The sequence below is a fragment of the Sander vitreus genome, chromosome 22, assembly GCF_031162955.1.
Source record: "Sander vitreus isolate 19-12246 chromosome 22, sanVit1, whole genome shotgun sequence".
Taxonomy (NCBI): domain Eukaryota; kingdom Metazoa; phylum Chordata; class Actinopteri; order Perciformes; family Percidae; genus Sander; species Sander vitreus.
In genome coordinates, this window is record NC_135876.1 from 20,872,546 (window position 1) to 20,894,574 (window position 22,029).

The 22,029-nt window shown below is 43.0% G+C and overlaps 1 protein-coding gene across 1 annotated transcript; it reads left to right on the forward strand.

Moving 5' to 3' along the window:
• Positions 1 to 5,069: 5,069 nt before the first annotated feature.
• On the forward strand, positions 5,070 to 18,549 carry ptchd1 (patched domain containing 1). Its single transcript, XM_078280717.1, has 6 exons — positions 5,070 to 5,591; positions 8,606 to 8,851; positions 8,891 to 9,320; positions 14,173 to 14,562; positions 14,767 to 14,927; positions 16,939 to 18,549. Exons 1-6 carry the CDS (start codon positions 5,178 to 5,180, stop codon positions 18,037 to 18,039), a joined length of 2,742 nt encoding a protein of 913 aa, XP_078136843.1. The 5' UTR covers positions 5,070 to 5,177; the 3' UTR covers positions 18,040 to 18,549.
• Positions 18,550 to 22,029: the final 3,480 nt, after the last annotated feature.

Consider the following 22,029-nt stretch of genomic DNA (forward strand, 5'->3'; position numbering starts at 1 on the left):
TCACATTTTTAGCTCATTGCTTCGGTTTTCTGGCTATTACTATTTTGGTTCACTGTCACTGCTCTCATTAACCCAGTTCTCAGATGCAGCAAGCAGCATTTTTCTAATGGAAAGGTACTAAAATCCCAGTGTAGGCCAGGGCTCCTTTACCTTAGGAGTTGGTGGAGACCACAAACAGAGCTAAAAGGAGAGTGAATATTGGATTTATTTTCATCAGGTGACCAGAAACACGACTACAAATGCAGCCTGGTCTCACAGAATTCCATGAAATGAGCACGAACTGTTAACAGCGCATTACGTAGTGGTGGCAGTGTGAAAATTCCATGTGGCCACCACGGAAAACAATGCCAATGTAAAGTCAATGAGAAGATGACGTAGCATCAAGAGCAACTACGGTAGTGAGTAGTATGAAAGCCCGAAAATTAAGGAGGTTGTTTGGGGTGGTGGATGGGTCAAACACAGGACCGGGGATTGTGTCCTGCATGTTACATTTCCTGAACCGAACTGTCGCTTTCTTGTTTTTCTAAATGCAACCGTCCCGGTCTTCTTTTCCGCCACGACCTTTTCCTTAACTGAAGGGGCCGTGTTCATTTCACGGAATTCTTCCGTGAGCCCATCACGGAATTTTAAGGGGCCATGTTCATTTCACGGAATTGTTCCGTGGGCCCATCATGGAATTTTCGGCGATTCCGTGAAACTGCCACAGATTTTGAGTTAAGGGGCCGTGTTCATTTCACGGAATTCTGTGAGATCAGGTTGACAAATAAGTGATTATGTTTTTCTGTAACGGATGGAGTGACATTCCACTTTCGGGATTGCTTCGGTGCTGCTGGAAATTCAGTGGGATGTCCCACTTTTCAGCCGGATGTCCGTTACCTTACGCTTTCTTTGTGTTGGAATTCTAAACTCCGGTGGATTCATGAGGACTATGGTTAACTGCTCCTCAGATCTCTGCAGGGTAAATCCAGACAGCTAGCTAGACTATCTGTCCAATCTGAGTTTTCTGTTCCACGACTAAAACAACCTTTGAACGTACACATGTTCCACCAAAACAAGTTCCTTCCTTTTGCAGCGGCACCGTGGCTCCGTCCGGCGCTTAGTACCGCCCATGATAATTGTGATTGGATTAAAGAAATGCCAATAAACCAGAGCACGTTTTTCTCCCATCCTGGAATGCTGTGTGGACTAGCCAGACCCTCCTCCGCAGCGCTGTGGAGGAAGGTCTGGCGACTACGGATGGAACAACTGTTTGCCAACACATTTGCCATACCCGCTTGAAAATGTGACAATATGTGGTGTTTACAGCTTGTTCTACTGCCCCCGGGTGGTCAAATAAATGAACAAGTTTTATTATAATCTTAACCAAAACTTTAAAAAAACAAAAGCTAAGTAATATGACAAATTTTCACTGATTTATGTTAATTTGCATCGATTTAGTTTCATTGGTTGGTTGTGTGTGTTTACTGTAAAATCATGACATTTTAATCGATATGCAGTCTCTGAAAACATTTTTTTAAAGATGATATATTTTTGGAAAATATAGTTCCACTCAAACTTTATGCTTACACGTAAAAAAAATACAATGGAAACAATCCTGTAAGGTTATATAACCTGACTGAAAAAGGGGGAATAATTGATAATAGAGGTCGTAAAAATATGAAATATAAACTATTTGGACTATTTTGAAGGAAAGTATTAAAAATGCTTCTGTCTGAAAGGTGGAGATTTGCAACCTAAATGGGCTCATGAAAAGTTTTAATGCGAGTAGTACATTACAGTAATTAGCATTTAAAAGAAATACTTTCACAGGCTTTTTCTGTCCAACTCTAGCCATCACTTTTTGACTCTTCTGGGCTGGAGTGTAAAAAATTCCTCTTATCAGGCAGGTTTTCTGCATTTGAAGTGACTCTGACTCAACTGCTACAACACCTACGGTACACCCAGCAAATGTGCTTCATTTATATTAGAGGAGCTGCCAATCACAGCCTCTGCTAAATGTTATTGTGGCAGCTTAAGTGGTTGTCAGAAAGTTTATTCTGATTTAAATATTTAAGTCGTAAAAGTTATAAACTTTAGTGGATTACATGTTTCCATATCTGGAAGAGATATAAGAGGTTTGGACAAAATCAAGTTTTTCTCAGTTTCCATCCAAGAAGAAGGCAATCCGGCAACCATATCTGCCCACCATAACTGGATAGATGGGTAAATAAATAATACAGAAGGAGGGAAAATAGAAATGAAGGGACAGAGTCTTTATTAATGGATGGCCTCCACCAAAACAGATGGATCGGGGGATGGGAGGGGTGGAAGACAGGGATGGTGGCCAGGTTCGGAGGAGCAGGAGCTGAGAGAGGAGCGTTATTTACGATGACCAACTCTGCGTCTATAGAGCCGTCTTTAATAATGGAAACAAGATGTCATGCAGATAGACAAACATGAGAGCAAATGAAATGTGGAAGCCATATATGGACATGCAAAATGACAGCCTGTCAAAAGTAAAGTCACAAGAGGTGCTCTCCTCTTTGCTGTCTTTACTATTTCCCTCATCTGTCAATCTTGTATGCCTCTGTGCATGTGTGCGTGTGTGTGTGCGCGCGCTACCGTTTTCAACCCCTGAAGGATTTCCCCCCTTAGACTCTGTAGGTGCAGAAAATAGCCTGAAAGAAATGGGCACGCTTTCAAAGTACTCTATCCATTCTCTCCACCTTCCTCTTTCAATTTCTCACACACACACACACACACACACAATTCTGATTTCTATAAATCATTTTACGACACTAATTAGTACTTTTGTTATCAGAAACTGCCCCGAGCCCCCTATATCTCTGCAGTCTTTCATTTTCTATCCTGCTCTTCCTTCCTCCCCGGGGACACATTTACTCATTCATTCCTTCACCGCTCATCTCTCACTGGACTAGTAAAAGGGGATTAGAGGCTAATTGAGGCTTAATTGAATAACAGATTAGAACATGCAAGCAGATGTTTTTTTCTTGTTGTTTTTTAGCTTCTTTTTTTTTCTATCTTTCCTATAAAAAAGAAATTGGTCATGGGCATATTGTTTTTCTTAGCACACTTATTAACCCACAGTTGCATGTGTTCACTCCTTGGTTAAGCAATTTGTGTGTCAAATATAGCACATGCTGTCAGTTATAGCCTGATCATTGTAATATTTATTTTTATTTTTAAAAAATCTATTTAGGTATTTATTTGCCATGTAAGACAAAGCCCACCAGACCACCAAAGACAAATTCTTTTTTATGAATCTGAGCACTGTCATGCTGAGGGAATAAAGGAAAGGGTTTTCTATTTTTAATCCAAACAGCCTTTAATTTATGATATCCAGGGAGACGAAGGAGCCATTAGTTGGTGCCATGCAGACAGACCAAAAGACTGTTTGGCTATTTGATTTTCATGGGTCTGAATACAAAGACAGACAGACAGACAGATAATCAGACAGACAGGCAGAGTGTGATCTCAGGCTGTCTGTACTCATTATTGTCTTCACATCTTGTCCTCTCTCTCTCTCTCTCTCTCTCTCTCTCTCTCTCTCTCTCTCTCTCTCTCTGTCTCTTTTGCTTTTAATGTCATGTCACTGTGTCAGGCACCTCCACACCATAAGCAGATTGGGAGACAGCAGGTGTGTGTGTGTGGATGTACTAAAGTATGTGTTGTTTTTTTGGGGGGGATGGGTGGCATCCTTATTGCCATGGGAACCAGGGTGGCTTGTAAAAAAGAAAGTAATGTGTCTGGTTTCTATGGCAACATGCTACACAAAAGCAAACCTAAGAGATGCTTCATGCATCTGCAACAATGCTAAGGATATTTCATATTATGTAGACCTATGTACTGTAGGCTACATAATTGTGCGAGTGAAATCACAGAAGTTGCACAGATGTCACAGAATCAAATGTGAATTTCCCTGCAGTCATAATGCTCCAGCCAACTGTACGCTATATATATATATATATATATATATATATATATATATATATATATATATATATATATATATATATGATATTATGAAAAATATCTAGCCTGCAATAATTCTGAAATAACCTTTTGCATCTTGAAGTAGACCGAGCCTACCCTAACAACACTCACACAGTAAGGGAAAAAAATAAGTAGTGCAGCCGGCATTCATGTCGCTTTTACATGCTGGCTGCACTTTGAATATGTTCGAATAAATTCCTAGATATCTCTGTGTCTTTGTCACACACACGCTGCCACTCAGTCCGTATGGACTATGTTTGTTTCTCTGCATCGTAGCTGCGCGGAGAGGCGGGGCAGGAGAGAGAAGAGAGAGAGAGAGAGAGCTCGGTCCCCGGTTTGAAAGCCAGTAATTAGTGACGTGCCTTCCCAACGAGGAGAGCTGTAGCTGCTGGGAGAGCAGCCCGGTGGCGGATGAACAGGGGCTCCGTCAGACCACCGGGGCGATGAGGAGAGAAGAGGACGGACGACAGAAAGCCTTCTGCCGCAGAGAAAACCCAGATTAGGCTGATTTGACAAACAGCTCTACCGGCATCCCCCGTGCGTGCACACCGCGACTCCCACCCACCTTGACCACCCATCAGGTTGTGTAGTGACTTGGTGGTGTAGGGTGGAGCTGGACGCACGGACTGTCGGCAGGATAACGTCTGAATGCGTCTTATTAGATGATCTCCGTCATCACCGGGTCGCTCCCCCCCGTTCCCCTGTTCAGGTAGGCTACAACCTGGTTTCAGTTTAGTGCAGCTGTGTGTCTTCTCTGCAACCTGTCCGAGTGCACGAACAGAACTACTCAAATCATTGGTCAGTTTTTTAGGAGGAAGTAACACGTGTAATTATGAGACCACTTTGGCTCTGCGATGATTTTTCTGTTGCGCACAGAGCCATGCAGCTTGCAGAAGGCACTGAAGGCAGCACGGTAGTGGCTATTACATGTAAAGTAGGCTATCAATATGCTTTCTAACCGCAGAGCAGAGAAACGCAGCCTCATTTAGAAGCTTTCTGTTCTTTGTGCTATTCCAGCGGATGAGCGAACCCCGGGGAAAGGGGCGCCCCTGTGACCGGAGGAGGGTTGGATTCTCCCCGGCTGGTGACCTCCTGCTCCGGGGGGAAAAATCCTCCCACGACCCGGCGTCACCTCACCTCCACCTCACAGCGACGCAGGCCACCGATGCGTCCGGCAGCCCCTGATGCTCGGCAGTGCTCCGGGGCTTTCCGGTCGGTGGGAGAGGCTCGAGCCGCGGCCACGCGCTAGGATGCTGCGCCAGGTGTTGCACGCGGGCCTGAGGACCTCCTTCCACGCGCTTGGCCGGTTCGTGGCGAGCCACCCGGTGTTCTTCGCCTCCACGCCCGTGCTCCTCTCCATCCTGCTGGGGGCCAGCTTCAGCCGGTACCGCGTGGAGGAGGACGTGGAGGGTATGCTCGCGCCGAAGCATAGCCTGGCGAAGATAGAGGGTAACCTGGTGGACAGCCTCTTCCCCGTGAACCGCTCCAAGCACGCGCTCTACTCCGACCTGCAAACGCCGGGCCGCTACGGGCGCGTGATCGTCACCACCAGAAAGGGGAGCGTGCTGGACCCGGTTCATCTGGATACCATACTAAAGGTATGGACGGGAACGGCAGGCGCACGCACTGTAGCTCTGATTCCAAACAATTTCTAAAACGTCAATTTTCTTCAATGGGTGCTGGTCCTGGTAAACAAATGTGAATGAGTGAATTAGATAAATAATAAATACATATTCATATACACAGAGAAACGTAATAAAGCCTTCAACTAGGGCAAATGCTTAAGATTATGGACATTATTTGAACATTTTAAATGTCTCTCTTGTGATCTTTGAGAGGATTTTTTTTTATTTTAGTTCAAGAGCACAAGACACACTCACCAACATATGCTCACTATCAGTGATTTCAGTACTCTAAGGTTTAGAAGCTGCTGCAGGCTAATGCCAACTAAAAACACGTGTACACTGGAAAGGTAATATTTCTGTCTGTGCCTTTTTTTTTTCACGGTATATAGCCTACGTCATGGAATGAGGCTGCAGTGCATCTGCAGAATCCAACTTTAAAAACAAATCAATTCCTAATCCCATTCAGAAATACACACAGTGGTAAAGGTCAGTGTCTGCAGGCCTGAGCACATATGCCAGCTGTCTTCCTCCTCATTCTCAGTGATTGAGAGTCATTACACAGAACAACACAGTCCCATTTCAAATAACCCCCGACAACCTTTATAGTTATGAAGCAGGGCATTTTAATTACAAAGCGGGGTTAGCTGGAGCCGGGAGGCCTCTGTCTCTGCGTTGGTATTCCTTAATGGATTTATGAGTATTAGTTTGACACCCCTGGAGCAATTAGCTAAATTATTTCATGAAGTTATGTAGTTGTAATCAGAGCTTGCAGACTAATAGCTCTGAGACACCATGATTTATTGTGTAGACTGTGCCAGACCACAGTGTTGGTCCATAGAGAAATCACACAGTTAAGAAACAGGCAAGTTAAGGGCTGTGCATCATTTACTTCAGGCTGCAAGAGAGAGAAAAGAAATCACTGTTACATAATCTTACACTGTTACATATCATCTGTGAGTTTCGAGACTCTGTACTTTTCCTTCTCAGCGTGCCTTGTCTACTTGTGCATCAGTTTGTGAGTTCCTACGTTTCCCAAAATGCAATCGAACAACCCTCAGTGAGAACAGCTCTGAACTTGTTGCATGAGACAGCAATAGCAGTGATAGCCAGACAGGATCACCACTCGCAGCAAGAGTAAGAATTGTGAGTCACACCCAATGACTGCATTGAATTCTGGTCTTTTTAAGCTTCTGTCAGTGATGCAATCGAAAACTCCTCTATGATGGATATCATTATAAATATGATTAATTAGGCCATATTAATGGCTGTGCAGCATTTGTGAGTCGAACGCCCTTGCTCTTCGATTTTGAAGAAGTCAAAATACAACCTTTGCTTTGTCCTATCTGTGGTGGAAATACCTTGGTGTGATGTCACATATAGTATCCAGTCATCCACAAGAGTCAGAGTCGATCCTTCTGTCCACTACTTTGGTAACTGTTGGATGGATGTCATGCCATTTTGTACAGACATGGTCCTCAAAGGATGCTTACTGCATTAAGTGATCTCCTGACATTTCGTCTAGTGTCACAAGCAGGTCTAAGTCGTTACTTATCAATTAAAAACATTTCAACATCTACAGATGGATTGGCTCAAAATTGGCTACAGGCATTCATGCTTCCCAGATGATGAATGCTAATAACTTTGGTGATCCCCTGACTTTTCCTCTAGCACCATGATTAGGTCAAATATTTTGTGTCCAATACTTCGGTTTATGACCACAAACAAACTTGCAAAATGCCATTCCCATCATCCGTTAGCACTGATTATCAAATGTTAACATGCTAAACTAACATGGTGAAAATGGTGAACATTTTACCTGCTAAATATCAGCAATGAATATTGCCATCCTGAGCATGTTAGCACGCTGACATTAGCATTTAGCTCAAAGTTGTGTGCCTGCGTGCAGCCTCACAGAGCTGCAAATATGACTGTAGATTCAAAATGTTCATGTTGTAGGAGCTGATGTTTTTCTTTAACCCTCTAAAGACCAGATAGTTATAAGTCAGAGAAATCACAAATCTGAATATTAAAAAACTAATTTAAGTCAAAGGTGCAAACCTTGATGTAAATATTGATAATAGTGCTGCTTCGCCATAACAAATAAAAAAATAAAAACAGAATAAAAACTCCCAAATTCAGGTTTTATAAAACAGGAATTAACAGTATAGTTTTGTGATGAGTAAATCAGTGATATATTTTCAAGCATGATTACTTAACAAACACAAAATGCGTATAGATTTAATTATACTGTAATTATTTACTGTATTTATGTGAGTATACCTAAAATGAATATGCTAAAAAAATACTGATTGGGCCTTTAAAGTTAATTTATTGATCTAAGACACTTGGATTGGTAATTTTAAGGTCCTACCAGGAAATTGAGAACTATATTAATGAATGATTGGTATGATTTGGCAGTAAAAAGCTACAAAAATGAAATGAAGAATTGATAATTTTTTTCAACAGGACGGCGCATTGAAAGAAGTTAAAACATTTTTTTTAATCAAGAGACATTCTTACGCACACACACACGCACACACACACACACACACACACACACACACACACACACACACACACACACACACACACACACACACCCCTCCCTCCCAGACAGCTTTGCCCATGTTCGCTGTGGCAGAGACTGGCATCAGGCCTGTTGCTTAGTAACCACTTCTGTGGATGCTGGCACTGATGTCCTCTTGCCATAGAAAGGGAGGAGGATTCTGACACCACTATTGTTACTCTGTCGAGTAAGACACACACACACACACACACACACACATATATCTCTTTCTCTTATTCACACAAACAAACAGCTCGAAAGTGGAAGCACATAAAGTAAGCGAATGAGCCACACACCGTGAGTTTTACTGTGCTGGTCACTGGAAAACTTTGATGGGACTTTTGTTTTGCCCTTGCCACAGTTTGTTCCAGCTGAATTGGGCAACTGAGGAGCTAACTTTGTGTGTTTTCTCTGCACACAGCTCCACAAGCGGATCTACCAGATGCAGGTGACGGTCCCGGCCACAGGTGTCAACAGCTACAACTACTCCTTCTCCTACCTCTGTCTACCCGATGACAAGAACGTCTGCATCATCGATGACATCATCCGTGCCATGGAGGAGATCCAATCAGCTCGCACCTCCAACCGCTCTGTCCCAATTCTGCGCTACCCAATCACGCAGCTGGCAGATGGACGGCAGGCGTACATTGGCCACCAGCTGGGTGGCGTGCAGGGCTGGGGTCCCAGCGGGGTGGTGCGAGGTCAGGGGACAGGAGCCAGGGGAGAAGGTGTACGTTCTGCCAGGGCGTTGCAGCTCACCTACTACCTCCAAGCACATGGCAGCCTGATGGAGCGGGTGGCCAGCCAATGGGAAAAGGCCTTCTGTGCTGAGTTACAGCACTTTGCAGCGTTGCACCCTAAGCTGGGGCTGTACCCTTCTACATCCTCTTCTCTGAGAACTGACTTCCAGTTTTCCTCTGTGCTGGCACACCGCCCCCTGTTGGCCAGCTTGGGGGCGTGCGGTGTGCTGGCCGTCCTCTGCTGCTCTATGAGGGACTGTGTGAGGTCTAAACCCTGGTTGGGACTGCTGGCTTTGCTGTCAGTCACACTGTCAGGCCTCACTGCTGCTGGGATACTCAACCTGACCGGGGCCACTTACAACTCTACGTACCTGGGCATCCCTTTCGTCATGCTTGGTAGGTTTAAAATGAACACTTTTGATGGTAAAATAACAAAAACACAAGATATATTTGACATTTAAAGTCTTCGTAACTCTATATGTCCTCCATTTGTCTGGAAATGGCTTTTAGGTTGAGGATATCTTTGGTTGTACACATTTCGAAAACTTATGGTTGTTGAACGGAGAGCACATAGAAATCAAAGAAAAGTGAAGCTTACACATGGCAGGTTGGAAGCCACGGTGAACATTGCCATTGCTTTTATATCTCAGACTGCCTGTGTTTACTGTCTGCTTCTTCAGTTCCTGTGATGGGTTTTGCAGATGCCAGCCTCAGGCTGAATAACATTTCAAAGTAGACAGATCATCAAAATGACTGACAAGTGGCAGGACATGAACTTGACTTGGCACTAACAATACATTTTCTGACTGGAGGCAGAAACTTAATCCAAAGGCTCTAAAAAAGTAGGTTGTCAAGATAAAGTTCTTGAAGTCTGGAACAAATCCAGATTTGGAACTAGAAGGTTTGACACTATTTTACATTTATAAGAGTATAAGATTTGGACTATTGTATATAAATGGACATTTGGTCCTCAACTCAGGGTCAACCAAGTACTGATCCGATACCAGTGCTCTCTTTTTTGATTCATTTTTATGTAAGGCAACATGAGGCCAGAGGGATTGCTGTGGCACTGAAAACAGTGTGATTCAATGAATTATAGAAGAAACAGTGAATTTTATGAAGCGATGAAGAAATTGTATTTAATGTGGATCGATCACATCATCACCACTTAATAAGGTCAGTATAGTCCATGTGGGATGCAGAGTTTGTTCTGAAATATTGCAGACTTGAGATGATGATGGCGACCACGTCACAGTACTCATGACCAAAATCCTCAAGGGAGCGCAAATCCTTTTTTATTATGGGAAATAAAAGACTTTAATGAGAAAGTAAGTCTTATACAGACTGCAGCAGTGTTACTACACTTGTACACTTGCATCTGTGATAATCTTGAGGGAAATATTATTATTTTTTCCCAAATACATTGATAGTGATTTGGGAATTAACTTTTTTGAAGCAAGACATCAGATTAACAAACTGTCTCTGCTCTTGAAGCCACAGTGATTGATTCAGCAGTTTAGGGAAACGGCCTCTTCAATATGCAGCAGCTTGCATGTGGAATAGGGGCTATGAAATGTAATAATAATTATAATATAATAATTTAATAAGTGAAGTTAGTGATTCAGTTCATATGTTTGCACAGAGATAATATGAAGAAAAGAGATATAAAGCAAACAGAAAGAAGTTTAAATACAGTAACTAATAATTACTTACTAACAAACTAGGAGAAAAATGAAAATGCATACCATCTGCGTGAAGGCGTACTTGCAGTTTATCTCAAGTGCATGCGTACTAAATACTGTAGGATGTGTGGCACATAACCACTGCTACACATGTGCAGTCTATACCATAATTACTCTGTGATGTGGAGGAGGAAAGGCTGCTGTTAGGCTTAAAATAACTGTAGCGAGAACCAAAGAGACAGAGAGGGAGCTCGATGAAATATCACTCCAAACGGGGGTTGAGATAAGGATTCTTTTAGCAGAAAATGATGTTACATTGTAGTTGGAAGGAAGGAAGGCAGGCGAGGGTTTTCAGAATGAAGTAGGCAGACAGAAAAAATGTGTGATATACTGTACAGAAAGAGATAGCAAGAAGGAGAGGAAGAGGGAGAAATGCAGTATTTAATGTTTTCAAAATGTGGATTTGTGACAACATTTAGCATCTTTCTCTTTCAGACAGAAGACATGTTTTCACATACCATAGAGGCTTATAAACTTGCAAAGCTGGCACAAAAGACAAAGCGATGTGTTGATGGGGGAAATAGCAAAAAATAGCCTGTTCCATAATTTCATCATTGAGGAGGAGTGTGTTTCTGAACAAAGGGGCGTAAATTAATTATGTAAAGGCTTTGGGACACAATTTTAATATTAGATTAGATTCAACTTTATTGTCATTGTGCAGACTACAAGTACAAAGACAGCGAAATGCAGTTTGCGTCCAACCAGAAGTGCAAAAAAAGCAGAAAAGTGCAATGCGATATACAAGTATAGACAGGTGGTGCATAGACAGGACAAGAAATATATTGCAGTGTTATAAGAGCAGAATAAATGTATTATAAATGTAATATGAACAGTGTATGAACAACATGTACAGATATGTGCAATGTAGTAGCAGTGACATTATACTAGCAGTAAGAATAATATAGATATATGCAGTGTATTAACAGAATATATAATAAGAAAAACAGAATAAATATGGATAGACTGAATGAACCATATAGACAGATATGTGCAGCTATGTGCAGTGTGGTAACATTATATGTGCAGGATGGTTAGTATGAAGAGCAGTAGAATATGGCTATGTATAGGTGTAATTACAGTATCTACATCTGTAAATAAATAAATAGAACAGTATGGGTGGGGTAGGATAGTGCAAATTGTCCGGGGGGGTCACCGGGATGCAGAGCAAGAGTAGTGTGACAGAGTCAGTAGGGTGACAGCCGCAGGAAAGAAGCTTCCTCTGAACCCACTGGTATGGGTGCGGAGAGACCTGAGACGCCTCCCGGACGGGAGTGGGGTGAACAGGCAATATATCTTTTGTCATTTGTGCATTCATTTATTTACAACCTCGTTCATATTCAAAACATCTAAATGATGTCAAGTTTTTGTGGTAGGGAACCGCAAAAACGTTTTTTCTATTTTTTAAAAACATGTTTACAGTATATTCCTCAATGTCAGGTATTGAAAAAAATTGGTACCTAAAGGTAAGGTATAGTGACATATACCTGATATTATATTATTATATATATTATTATATTATATATACCGATATTGAAAATGTAAAAATGTAAAACATATCCCTATCCCTATCCTCCTGCATGTTTGTGAAACTGTTTCCATAACCAACAATTTTCAGTATCTGAAATCCATTATGTATTATGACTCAACAGTAATATCAAGGCTCTGAAAGGATTCTGACCAAAGGACACACCCTTATCGTAATGGTTATTTTCTCCTGTATTAGGACCTAAATGTGTGTGTCCGTGTGTGTGTTCGTCCAGGAGTGCACATTAGCCTTTCTCAAGCTCTGGTAAATATCAAAATCCTTGGGAAGTGCCGTCCCCAGCCTCTCGTTTTGCTCTTATTTTTTTCTCTGCAACATTAACCTCCCCACCTCTTCTACTGTCATTCACTGTCTTATTCCTCTTTCACACACATACACACACACACACACACACACACACACACACACACACACACACACACACACACACACCCTCACGGATCAGCAGACTTTCTCAGTTGCACCCACGCCTGAAGTGTCGGTACATTATGCTAAGGTGTTAAGTGTTTCGCCATGGTGAGGTCACTTTAGAGTGAAGGTGGGGGTGGGGGCGGGGGGGTTACGTGTGTTACTGGTGACTCATGGATGCCATGGCAACCAAGATAGAGGAAACCATTAAAAACCATCTGCTGCACATATTTGAACATGTATGTGCATGTACATGAACATGGAGGTGGTGCATTTCAATCAAATTGATGTGAATTATTGAATACAGCATCAAAAATGTATTATTTACATGATATTGCTCATGTTTGAAGCTATAAATCTGTCGGATTATTCGTACTAACTTGTTTACTTCTCAAAATATTTTAAATATTAATTAATAGTAATTATTTATATTAAATTATTAACTGTACTGACTGGTTTAAAAGTTACATTCTCATGTCCAGCTGCTTCAAAGTTTTCCAATTTCTCAACCAAGGTTGTTGAAGTCACGGGGAGACTGCATTTCCATGGTGTCTTACATCTGTCATCTCACATATTTCTGCTTTAAACAGGATTGAGGTGTGACATTATGCAGCTCAAAAGCAGGCCGGCTGAGTTATTGCACTTCCTCGTGCAATGTTGTGATTGCTCAAAATGACTAAATTGGAGGAAAGCGGTGAGCAATCAAAGCATTCTAGGGAAAGGAAGCAGGTTGGTTGGGAATGAGCTTGTTTTTATGCTTAGAGACTGAGCCAAACAGTAAAATTGTAAGCTGTAAAACCAAAACAACGAGCTGAAAGAAGCTCAGACGCTCTACAGTGCTTCAGGGAATTGCAGACTACATTCATTTGATCATTCAGTCATTTGATCAGTTATTATTATAACCCTTGTGTTGTCTTCGGGTCAAATTTGACCGTTTTCTAAATGTCCATATCAGAAACATGGGTTTCTTTTTACCTATCTAATTTTGATTGCCCAAAAATAACACGGATGATTCCATACAAAGTGCTCAGAACTCTACTTTCATTGCATTAAATTTTTTAGCATTTTAATTATTTTTTTCAAATGTTTTGAAACATTATCCTCACTGAACGTTGACATATACCCTTCTGTGATTATCCCTCCTTTAATATTAGTCTAAATAATTCATAATTTCTGCTTTTTTGACTCAAGAGTTAGATAGGATTTCCTATAAATGAGGATTATTATTGACCAATGAATTCCAAAAATAATTGTAAAAGTAGTGGTAATAAGTTGGTGTTATTGGTGTTTATATATGGTAGTGAAAAGAAGCATTAAACTCCAAAAACAAAAGCGCCAAAAATATTGACAAAAGCGTCAAAAAAGAGACCTGGAGAAAGGTTTTCAACACTTAAAATATATAGATAAATATATAAAAATATCGAGTTATGCAGCTTAAAGTATTAAAAATGAGAAAAGAAAGTCTGGAGTTAAGTAGGTATTATAGCACGATCCCCCTTAAACCAACCTATTCATTTCATTCATTCGACTTCCATTCCTGTTTGTTTCCCACCAGGACACGGGCTCTTCGGCTCCTTTGAGATGCTGTCGTCATGGAGGCGAACCCGTGAGGACCAGCATGTGAAGGAGCGCGTGGCGAGCGTCTTCGAGGACGTCATGTTGCGTTTCTCCGGCTCCACCATGCTCCACCTGATGACCCTGGGTCTGGCCGCCTCGCCGCTCACCAACATGGAGGCTGTCCGGCTTTTCTGCCGCACCGCCACACTGTCTGTCACCATCAGTTACGTTTACATGTTGTCTTTCTACAGTTCCTGTCTGGTGTTCACTGGATACTTAGAGACCGGGTACAGACATGGCTGCTTCTGCCGGCGAGTCCCCAAACCGGACCGGTTGGACTCTAAACCGGCCTGGTACAGGTGTCTCATGTACACGCGTTACCAGGACGAGGCTCAAACAACCAACCCACCACATGAGGTCGATCACAGTCCCGCCCAAACGCCAAACTCTAACCTAACTCTCACACATGCTCACACACACCCACACACGGCGAACAACACTGCCACGCATGGACACGTTCATGTGGCTAACTCCACACACACGCACCCACACCCACTCCCACACCCACTCCCACTCCCACTCCCACTCACACATTCCACAGCTAACACGGAACCTAATCCTCAGGACTCTCACCTTTTGCTGGGGTGTGTGAGGCGTTGCTATGGAGACTGGATCACTAACACCTACGTCAAGCCCTTTGTGGTTCTGCTGTATCTGGTTTACATCTCCTTTGGATTGATGGGCTTTCTGCAGGTGAGGCAAAAAATACTGTCATTTTGTTACGGTATTATCAATCAATCAAATCAATCAATTTTTATTTATTAAGGTACAATTTCAGTGAAATGTAATCCCATCAGCTCCTTGTGCGTGGTTCATCATGAAGCAGAATGTTTGTGGGGGGGGGAGTTAGGATCCGAGTGGCCTCGTATTATATTACCAGATTGCAATCATCCTCATTTAGACAATGTACGGTTTGTCATCGCTCTGCTCAACTAATCAATCAGTCCTTCCAGAAAAATGCAGTTTTTTGTGACCGGCTGAGTTATTGCACTTCCTCGTGCAATGTTGTGATTGCTCAAAATGACTAAATTGGAGGAAAGCGGTGAGCAATCAAAGCATTCTAGGGAAAGGAAGCAGGTTGGTTGGGAATGAGCTTGTTTTTATGCTTAGAGACTGAGCCAAACAGTAAAATTGTAAGCTGTAAAACCAAAACAACGAGCTGAAAGAAGCTCAGACGCTCTACAGTGCTTCAGGGAATTGCAGACTACATTCATTTGATCATTCAGTCATTTGATCAGTTATTATTATAACCCTTGTGTTGTCTTCGGGTCAAATTTGACCGTTTTCTAAATGTCCATATCAGAAACATGGGTTTCTTTTTACCTATCTAATTTTGATTGCCCAAAAATAACACGGATGATTCCATACAAAGTGCTCAGAACTCTACTTTCATTGCATTAAATTTTTTAGCATTTTAATTATGTTTCGAAACATTATCCTCACTGAACGTTGACATATACCCTTCTGTGATTATCCCTCCTTTAATATTAGTCTAAATAATTCATAATTTCTGCTTTTTTGACTCAAGAGTTAGATAGGATTTCCTATAAATGAGGATTATTATTGACCAATGAATTCCAAAAATAATTGTAAAAGTAGTGGTAATAAGTTGGTGTTATTGGTGTTTATATATGGTAGTGAAAAGAAGCATTAAACTCCAAAAACAAAAGCGCCAAAAATATTGCCAAAAGCACCAAAAGCGTCAAAAAAGAGACCTGGAGAAAGTTTTTTGTGATTGTTGCGTGCAAAAATCCTTGATTATGCGGCACGTTTTCTTAAAAAATGCGATGGAATACGCGGGATATTTATGCAATTTTATGCGATGAAATTGCGGGAACTTGCAAAAACTGCGGGTTTCATCGTGGCTTCATCGCGGGGTTTGCAGCTTTTCGATGATGTTCACGTCGCGTACTTACGTCACTTCATAACGTTCCCATGGCAACAGGGGAAAATGGCTGCTCTTGTGTGAAGTAAACGCAACATTTTTCAACTTTCTGCTAAGATATATGGGACTCTTTTGCAACGAAAATGCGGGGATTATGAAATCATGCAAGCCCCGCATATTTTGCGCGGAAATTTATGCGGCGAAAGTGCGGCGTATTTGAAAAAATGCGCCCCCCCCCCGCATAAATATGCAGACTTTGGCTGATTATGCATTGAATTATGCGATCGCGTAATCGCGTTTTTCTGGAGGGACTGAACAAAGACACACATTTCTGAACGAAACATGCACGAATCAGCATGACTCCTTCAGAATAAAAGCTTCATGTCCATACATGTAAACTGACTAATACACTTAAAAGCACAAATGCTCCAGAAGTTGTAGCATTTTTGACTTAGTTTTATAATTTTTGCACTCTATGTAATTTAGACACTGACTCACCAACTGACGGATGATCATGTAGCTCCTAATAGTTAAAAAAAAAGGTTTTGGTACATAAGCATATATCATAGTATACTATAGCTTCATATCTGTGTCATGAAAGTCATTTTTGTCAATATTTACTGATTTACTGGTACATCATACAATTCCAATTATTTTTCTAATGTTTTTTTAAGATGTTGGTGTTCCTCAGTTTGTTTGGTCACTGTGTGGTGGTTGAGGGAATAGTATCCTATGAAAAGACTCAGACACACTCACGTACATGTATTCAAAATAAACACACCGTTTAACCTGTAACAAATGTGTTTCTGTTATCGGCAGGTGACCCAGGGTTCAGACCCCAGTGCACTGGTTGCCATGGATACAGCGACAGTATTGTACACCCGTGCCCAGCAGCGTTACTTCAGCTCGTACTCCCCTGTCATTGGATTTTACATCTATGAAAGCGCCCCCTACTGGAATGCCTCGGTGCAGCGGGACCTGTTGGAATACGCCAAAGGCTTCCAGCGAATCAGCTGGCTGGAAGCTTACCTGAACTACCTGTCGGATCGCAACCAGTCCACCAGCCAGCCGCGGGAAAACTTCACCCACACGCTTCGCCACTCTTTCCTCCGCGAGCCGCAGTTCGCCCACTTCGCCGACGACATTATATTTGCGGAGCGCGGCCAGGGCGAGGAGCCCGATGTGGCTGCGTCACGAATCTTCTTGGTGGCCAAGACGACGGAGAACAAGCGGGAAGAGATGTCAGTGCTGCTGGACACGCTGCGGCGCCTGTCGCTGACCTCTCGTGTCCGCTTCCTAATCTTCAACCCCTCCTTCGTCTACCTGGACCGCTACGCTGTAGCGGTCAGCTCCCCCCTCAGACACTCACTGCTGGCGGTGCTCTTCCTGTTGGGTCTGTCCTCGCTGGCCGTCATGGAGCCGCTGGTGTCCGTGTGGCTGGGCCTCACCCTGCTCTCCGTCCAGTTCGGGGTGCTGGGCTTCATGACCTTGTGGGGCGTGGAGCTGGACTGCATGTCTGTGTTGTGTCTGATCTCAGCCTTGGGACACTCGGCAGACTCCAGCGGCCCCTTCCTCTGCGGTTTCGCCTCAGGTCAGGGCGACAGCAGGACTCGCTGGGTGAGAGTGGCGCTGGAGAGACACGGGGTTCCCTCTCTACAGACGCTCATCTGCTACAGCGCCGCCCTGGTGCCTGTTAGCTCTGTGCGCTCCAACCTCACACGCACACTGTTTCGCTGCCTCACCCTCACGGCCGGCTGCTCGGTCCTGCACACGCTTGCGTTCCTGCCCACCCTCCTCACCTTCCTGCCTCCCTCCAAGAGCCAGGGACAGCGGCCGGAGGGAGAGGGGCAGAGACAGGAGGTGGAGTGCGTTGAAATGAATGACAGCACCCGAGTGGTAGACCAGATCACCACTGTCTGAGCATGGGATGCTGTTGTTTTTTTTTTCTTCCTTTGGCCCCTTGGTTGCCATAGTGACTGCCGGCTGGGAATTGGTTCACTGTAGTCTGAGCAGCCACTATGCATGCTGCAGACAAGAATGCCGATCCTTTTGAAGACAGGAAGAAACGGAGAGTGTCACTGAGTGAAAGATAGGCTGGAAAGAAAGAGGTAGAGGGTCAAGAGGAAACGGTAAAGGAGAGTGGGAGGCTAGTGAAGACAAGAAGAAGAGAAAGACGGGTTTCCAATGCAGTGTATCCATGGTTACCTGCTTGTTGCTAGTGCTGTGTGGCATGTGAATCAGCTCTTTCCCAAACAGAAGTTGAAGGATCAGCTGAGGTCATGCCTGGCTGTGACGTTATCACAGAGGAAGTGCCACATTTTTTCACGTGTCCAAAAGTTGCTTTAGATCTGATCACAATGTTTGGCTACTGCTATCTGTTCGCCATATCAAGTTGCACAAATACAGCTACAATGACATGAGGCAATCATCTGTATGACTCAAGTATTTCTACTTTGATGCTGGACAAATAAAGTCAAATCAAGAAAACATGCTTTTAAGTGGTTTTGGCTTTGATGCAGAATATATGTTTAGTATAGTAATGGAAGAAATATATACGGGCACTGCTGGTGTTTTTCAATAGAAAAGTTTACAACAACTTTTCCTTGAGTTTGTAACTAAAATCGTTATAGGTCACAAACTGCATTTATCCATTTAAGCACTCACAACAAAAACATTCGTCAAATGGATTATTAATGTGATTTAAAAACATTTAAAGAAAGAATGGGTTAGGATCATAATAGTCTCGCTTTGCCAGACCATCCACACGCTGCGGAGCGGAGGAGGGTCTGGCTAGTCCACACATCATTCCGGGACGGGAGAAAAACGTGCTCTGGTTTATTGACATTTCTTTGAAGCAAACGTCTTGGGCGGTGCTAAGCGCCGTACGGAGCATCGGCTCCTCTGCAAAATAGCCTCGGGAAGGAACTTGTTTTGGTGGAACATGAGTACGTTCAAAGGTTGTGCAACAGAAAACTCAGATTGGACAGATAGTCTAGCTAGCTGTCTGGATTTACCCTGCAGAGATCTGAGGAGCAGTTAACCTCATCCTCATAAATCCACCGGAGTTTAGAATGTCAACACAAAGGAAGCGGAAGGTAACGGATATCCGGCCTAAATGATTGAAATCCGGCGGAATTTCCATCGAGCAATGCCGGAAGTGGAACGTCGAGGATATAGACTATTCCAGACCTTACAGAGACAGACAGACAAGTCAAAACTTATCAAACCTGAAATGTGACTTGAAGCCAATCAAATCTCTTTCTTTTTAGTACAATAGTGCAATACAGACATAGTCTATTCCGGTGCTCTATACAGTAGGTCTTACACCATCATAATTATATAGTTAATATTAAGCCCAAACTGTCAGCCAACCACCACATGTGGCACAAAGAGAAATCATCTCACGATAACGCACAACCTAAAACAATCAAAACTGACTCACCACTTAATGTGAGTAAAACAATAATATAAAGCACATTGCTGAAAAGAAATGCCAACGTACGCACCATACTGCTGCATCAAATTCTGGGTACAGGTTTTATTAGCCGTAACTTTTCTGATCAGTCAGAGCCTTAAGCGAATGATGAATTTCAATCAGGAAATTATGTCAGACTTAAACTACTCTTTCTCCTTCTGTCTGTAAATCAGTTTGAATGAAAGTATTGTTCTCTTTGAACCAGCTGTGAATCCCCCCCCCGAAGGGAAAGAAGCTTGTTGCCTTTCACTCTTTTATACCTGAATTCATCTCAGTGGTTCAAGGTCTCTGTGTGTGGGAGTGCTTCCTATTGTTTATCCATGCTCGTCTCTGACGCTTGCCTGAATGAAAGCATTGTTCAGGCTCTGTGCAAGCGCCACAACCATCAGCAAGACAACGGCATGATCCCTTGCCAGAATTCCACCTATGAACACTGTCAATTGGTTTTCTTAAGAGCAAATGCACAAGGTACCGCTAACTGTGGGCTGTGTTGTCTTTTGTAAAGCATGGTAGTTACACAACAACTGTATTCAGCCTTTGTAATTGTCGATTTCTTTGACTTTTGTGCGAGCTTTTTAAAAAATTTCCCGCACACACTGCTCTGGTGCATTATCTGTAGAAATGTCAGATTGTAGGGAAGCATGGGCTTTCTGGAAAACTGCTAATTCTTTTAAACTCATGCTGCAGGAGGTGTAAAATATCCGGAAACGGCCTTTCTCTCCATAACCAACCACTTAAGACAATCCCAAATGCAGTTTACTGCTGCTTCCTATGTTGTTGCTGTTTAGGTTCACAAGAAGATCAATGCAGGAGCTGTGGAGTTGTCAGATGTAAAATAATGGGCTACAACTGATAGTTACAAAATACACAGATTTGTGTATTTTGAAAGTTTAGTTTAGAGATATTTTGTTCCAAATTTCCTGACAATCATTCCATTACCGGCAATTTCCACTGGATGCGGAACGTCTCCGGAACGTTGACGGAGTCATTAGGTTTCCATTAAAGTCAATGTGTGTATTTCCACTGACTGCAGAACGTCTGCGTCCCTACTCCGTCCCAGCTCCGGCTGTCCGCAGCCCTCCGGAGCAGATATGCAGAGCTTCTATTTTTGACGGACGCTGGAGAGCTCCGCAGCAATTCAGCACACGGCAGATAGTGCGGGACAGGAAGTCGAGCACAGAAATAAAATAAAAATACACGCTGCTCACGGCGGATCATATTTCCCTGCACTACACCTTGAAAACGCAGCACAGAGTTGTTTCCCCTCTACTCCTCTGGATGGAAATAAACTGTTGTTGGTTTTGTGGTTCTATTCTATGTGAATTCACGAGATATTGTGGGTCCTCGTGACTACAGCTGTCAGTCATGACCGCAGCCGTGCCGCAGCCGTGCCGCAGCCATGCCGCAACAAATCCGGACCTAGTGGGTATTGACGGATGGTGGAGCACGCAGCCGTTCCGCAGCGGAACCGTTCCGCAGACGTTCCGCATCCAGTGGAAATTGCCGGTTGTTGAGACAGTTTAACTAAAAACCAAAAATGTCAACCTAAAAGTCAGTAGGATTTCTCCTCACGAGACTGTGAATGTCTGTAAAACAAGAATGATGATAATCTATCAAAGAGTTGTTGAGAGTCTGACCAAAGTGGAGGACCGACCAATACTGCCAGAGCCACACAGCTAAGGTGGCTAAAAATATTGCTAAATTCATGTTAAAGAAGCATAATTCCACATTGTATATATATAATCTCAATTTAAATTATCTTAGTTTCTGACCCTGTTTACTTCACTTCTCCCCAAAATCTTTCATTTAAACTCAAAATATTTGCAGATGCGGTACATCCCTTCTTTTCTCTTTTTAGCCTAAAACTATGCGATTCTCGATGCTCAAAACAGCATGTTTAAAAAAATCTGAAAAGCTGTTTAGCCCCAATAGTTCCAGGGTAATCAGAAAGTCTACCCAAGACTCCACAGTGCCGCGGAGGAGGGTCTGGCTAGTCCACACAACATTCCGGGATGGGAGAAAAACGTGCTCTGGTTTATTGGCATCTCTTTCAAACCGATCACAATCGTCTTGGGCGGTGCTAGGCGCCATATGGAGCAACAGCGCCGCTGCAAAATAGCCTCGGAAAGGAACTCGTTTTGGTGGAACGTGTACGTTCAAAAGTTGTTTTAGTCGTGCAACAGAAAACTCAGATTGGACAGATAGTCTAGCTAGCTGTCTGGATTTACCCTGCAGAGATCTGAGGAGCAGTTAACCATAGTCCTCAGAAATCCACCAGAGTTTAGAATGCCAACACAAAGGAAGCGGAAGGCGACAGATATCCAGCCTAAATGAGTGAAATCCGGCGGAATTTCCGTCGGCAACGGAGCAATCCCGGAAGTGGAACGACATGGATATAGACTGACTACACAGTGTAGCACACTAAATTGTGTGAG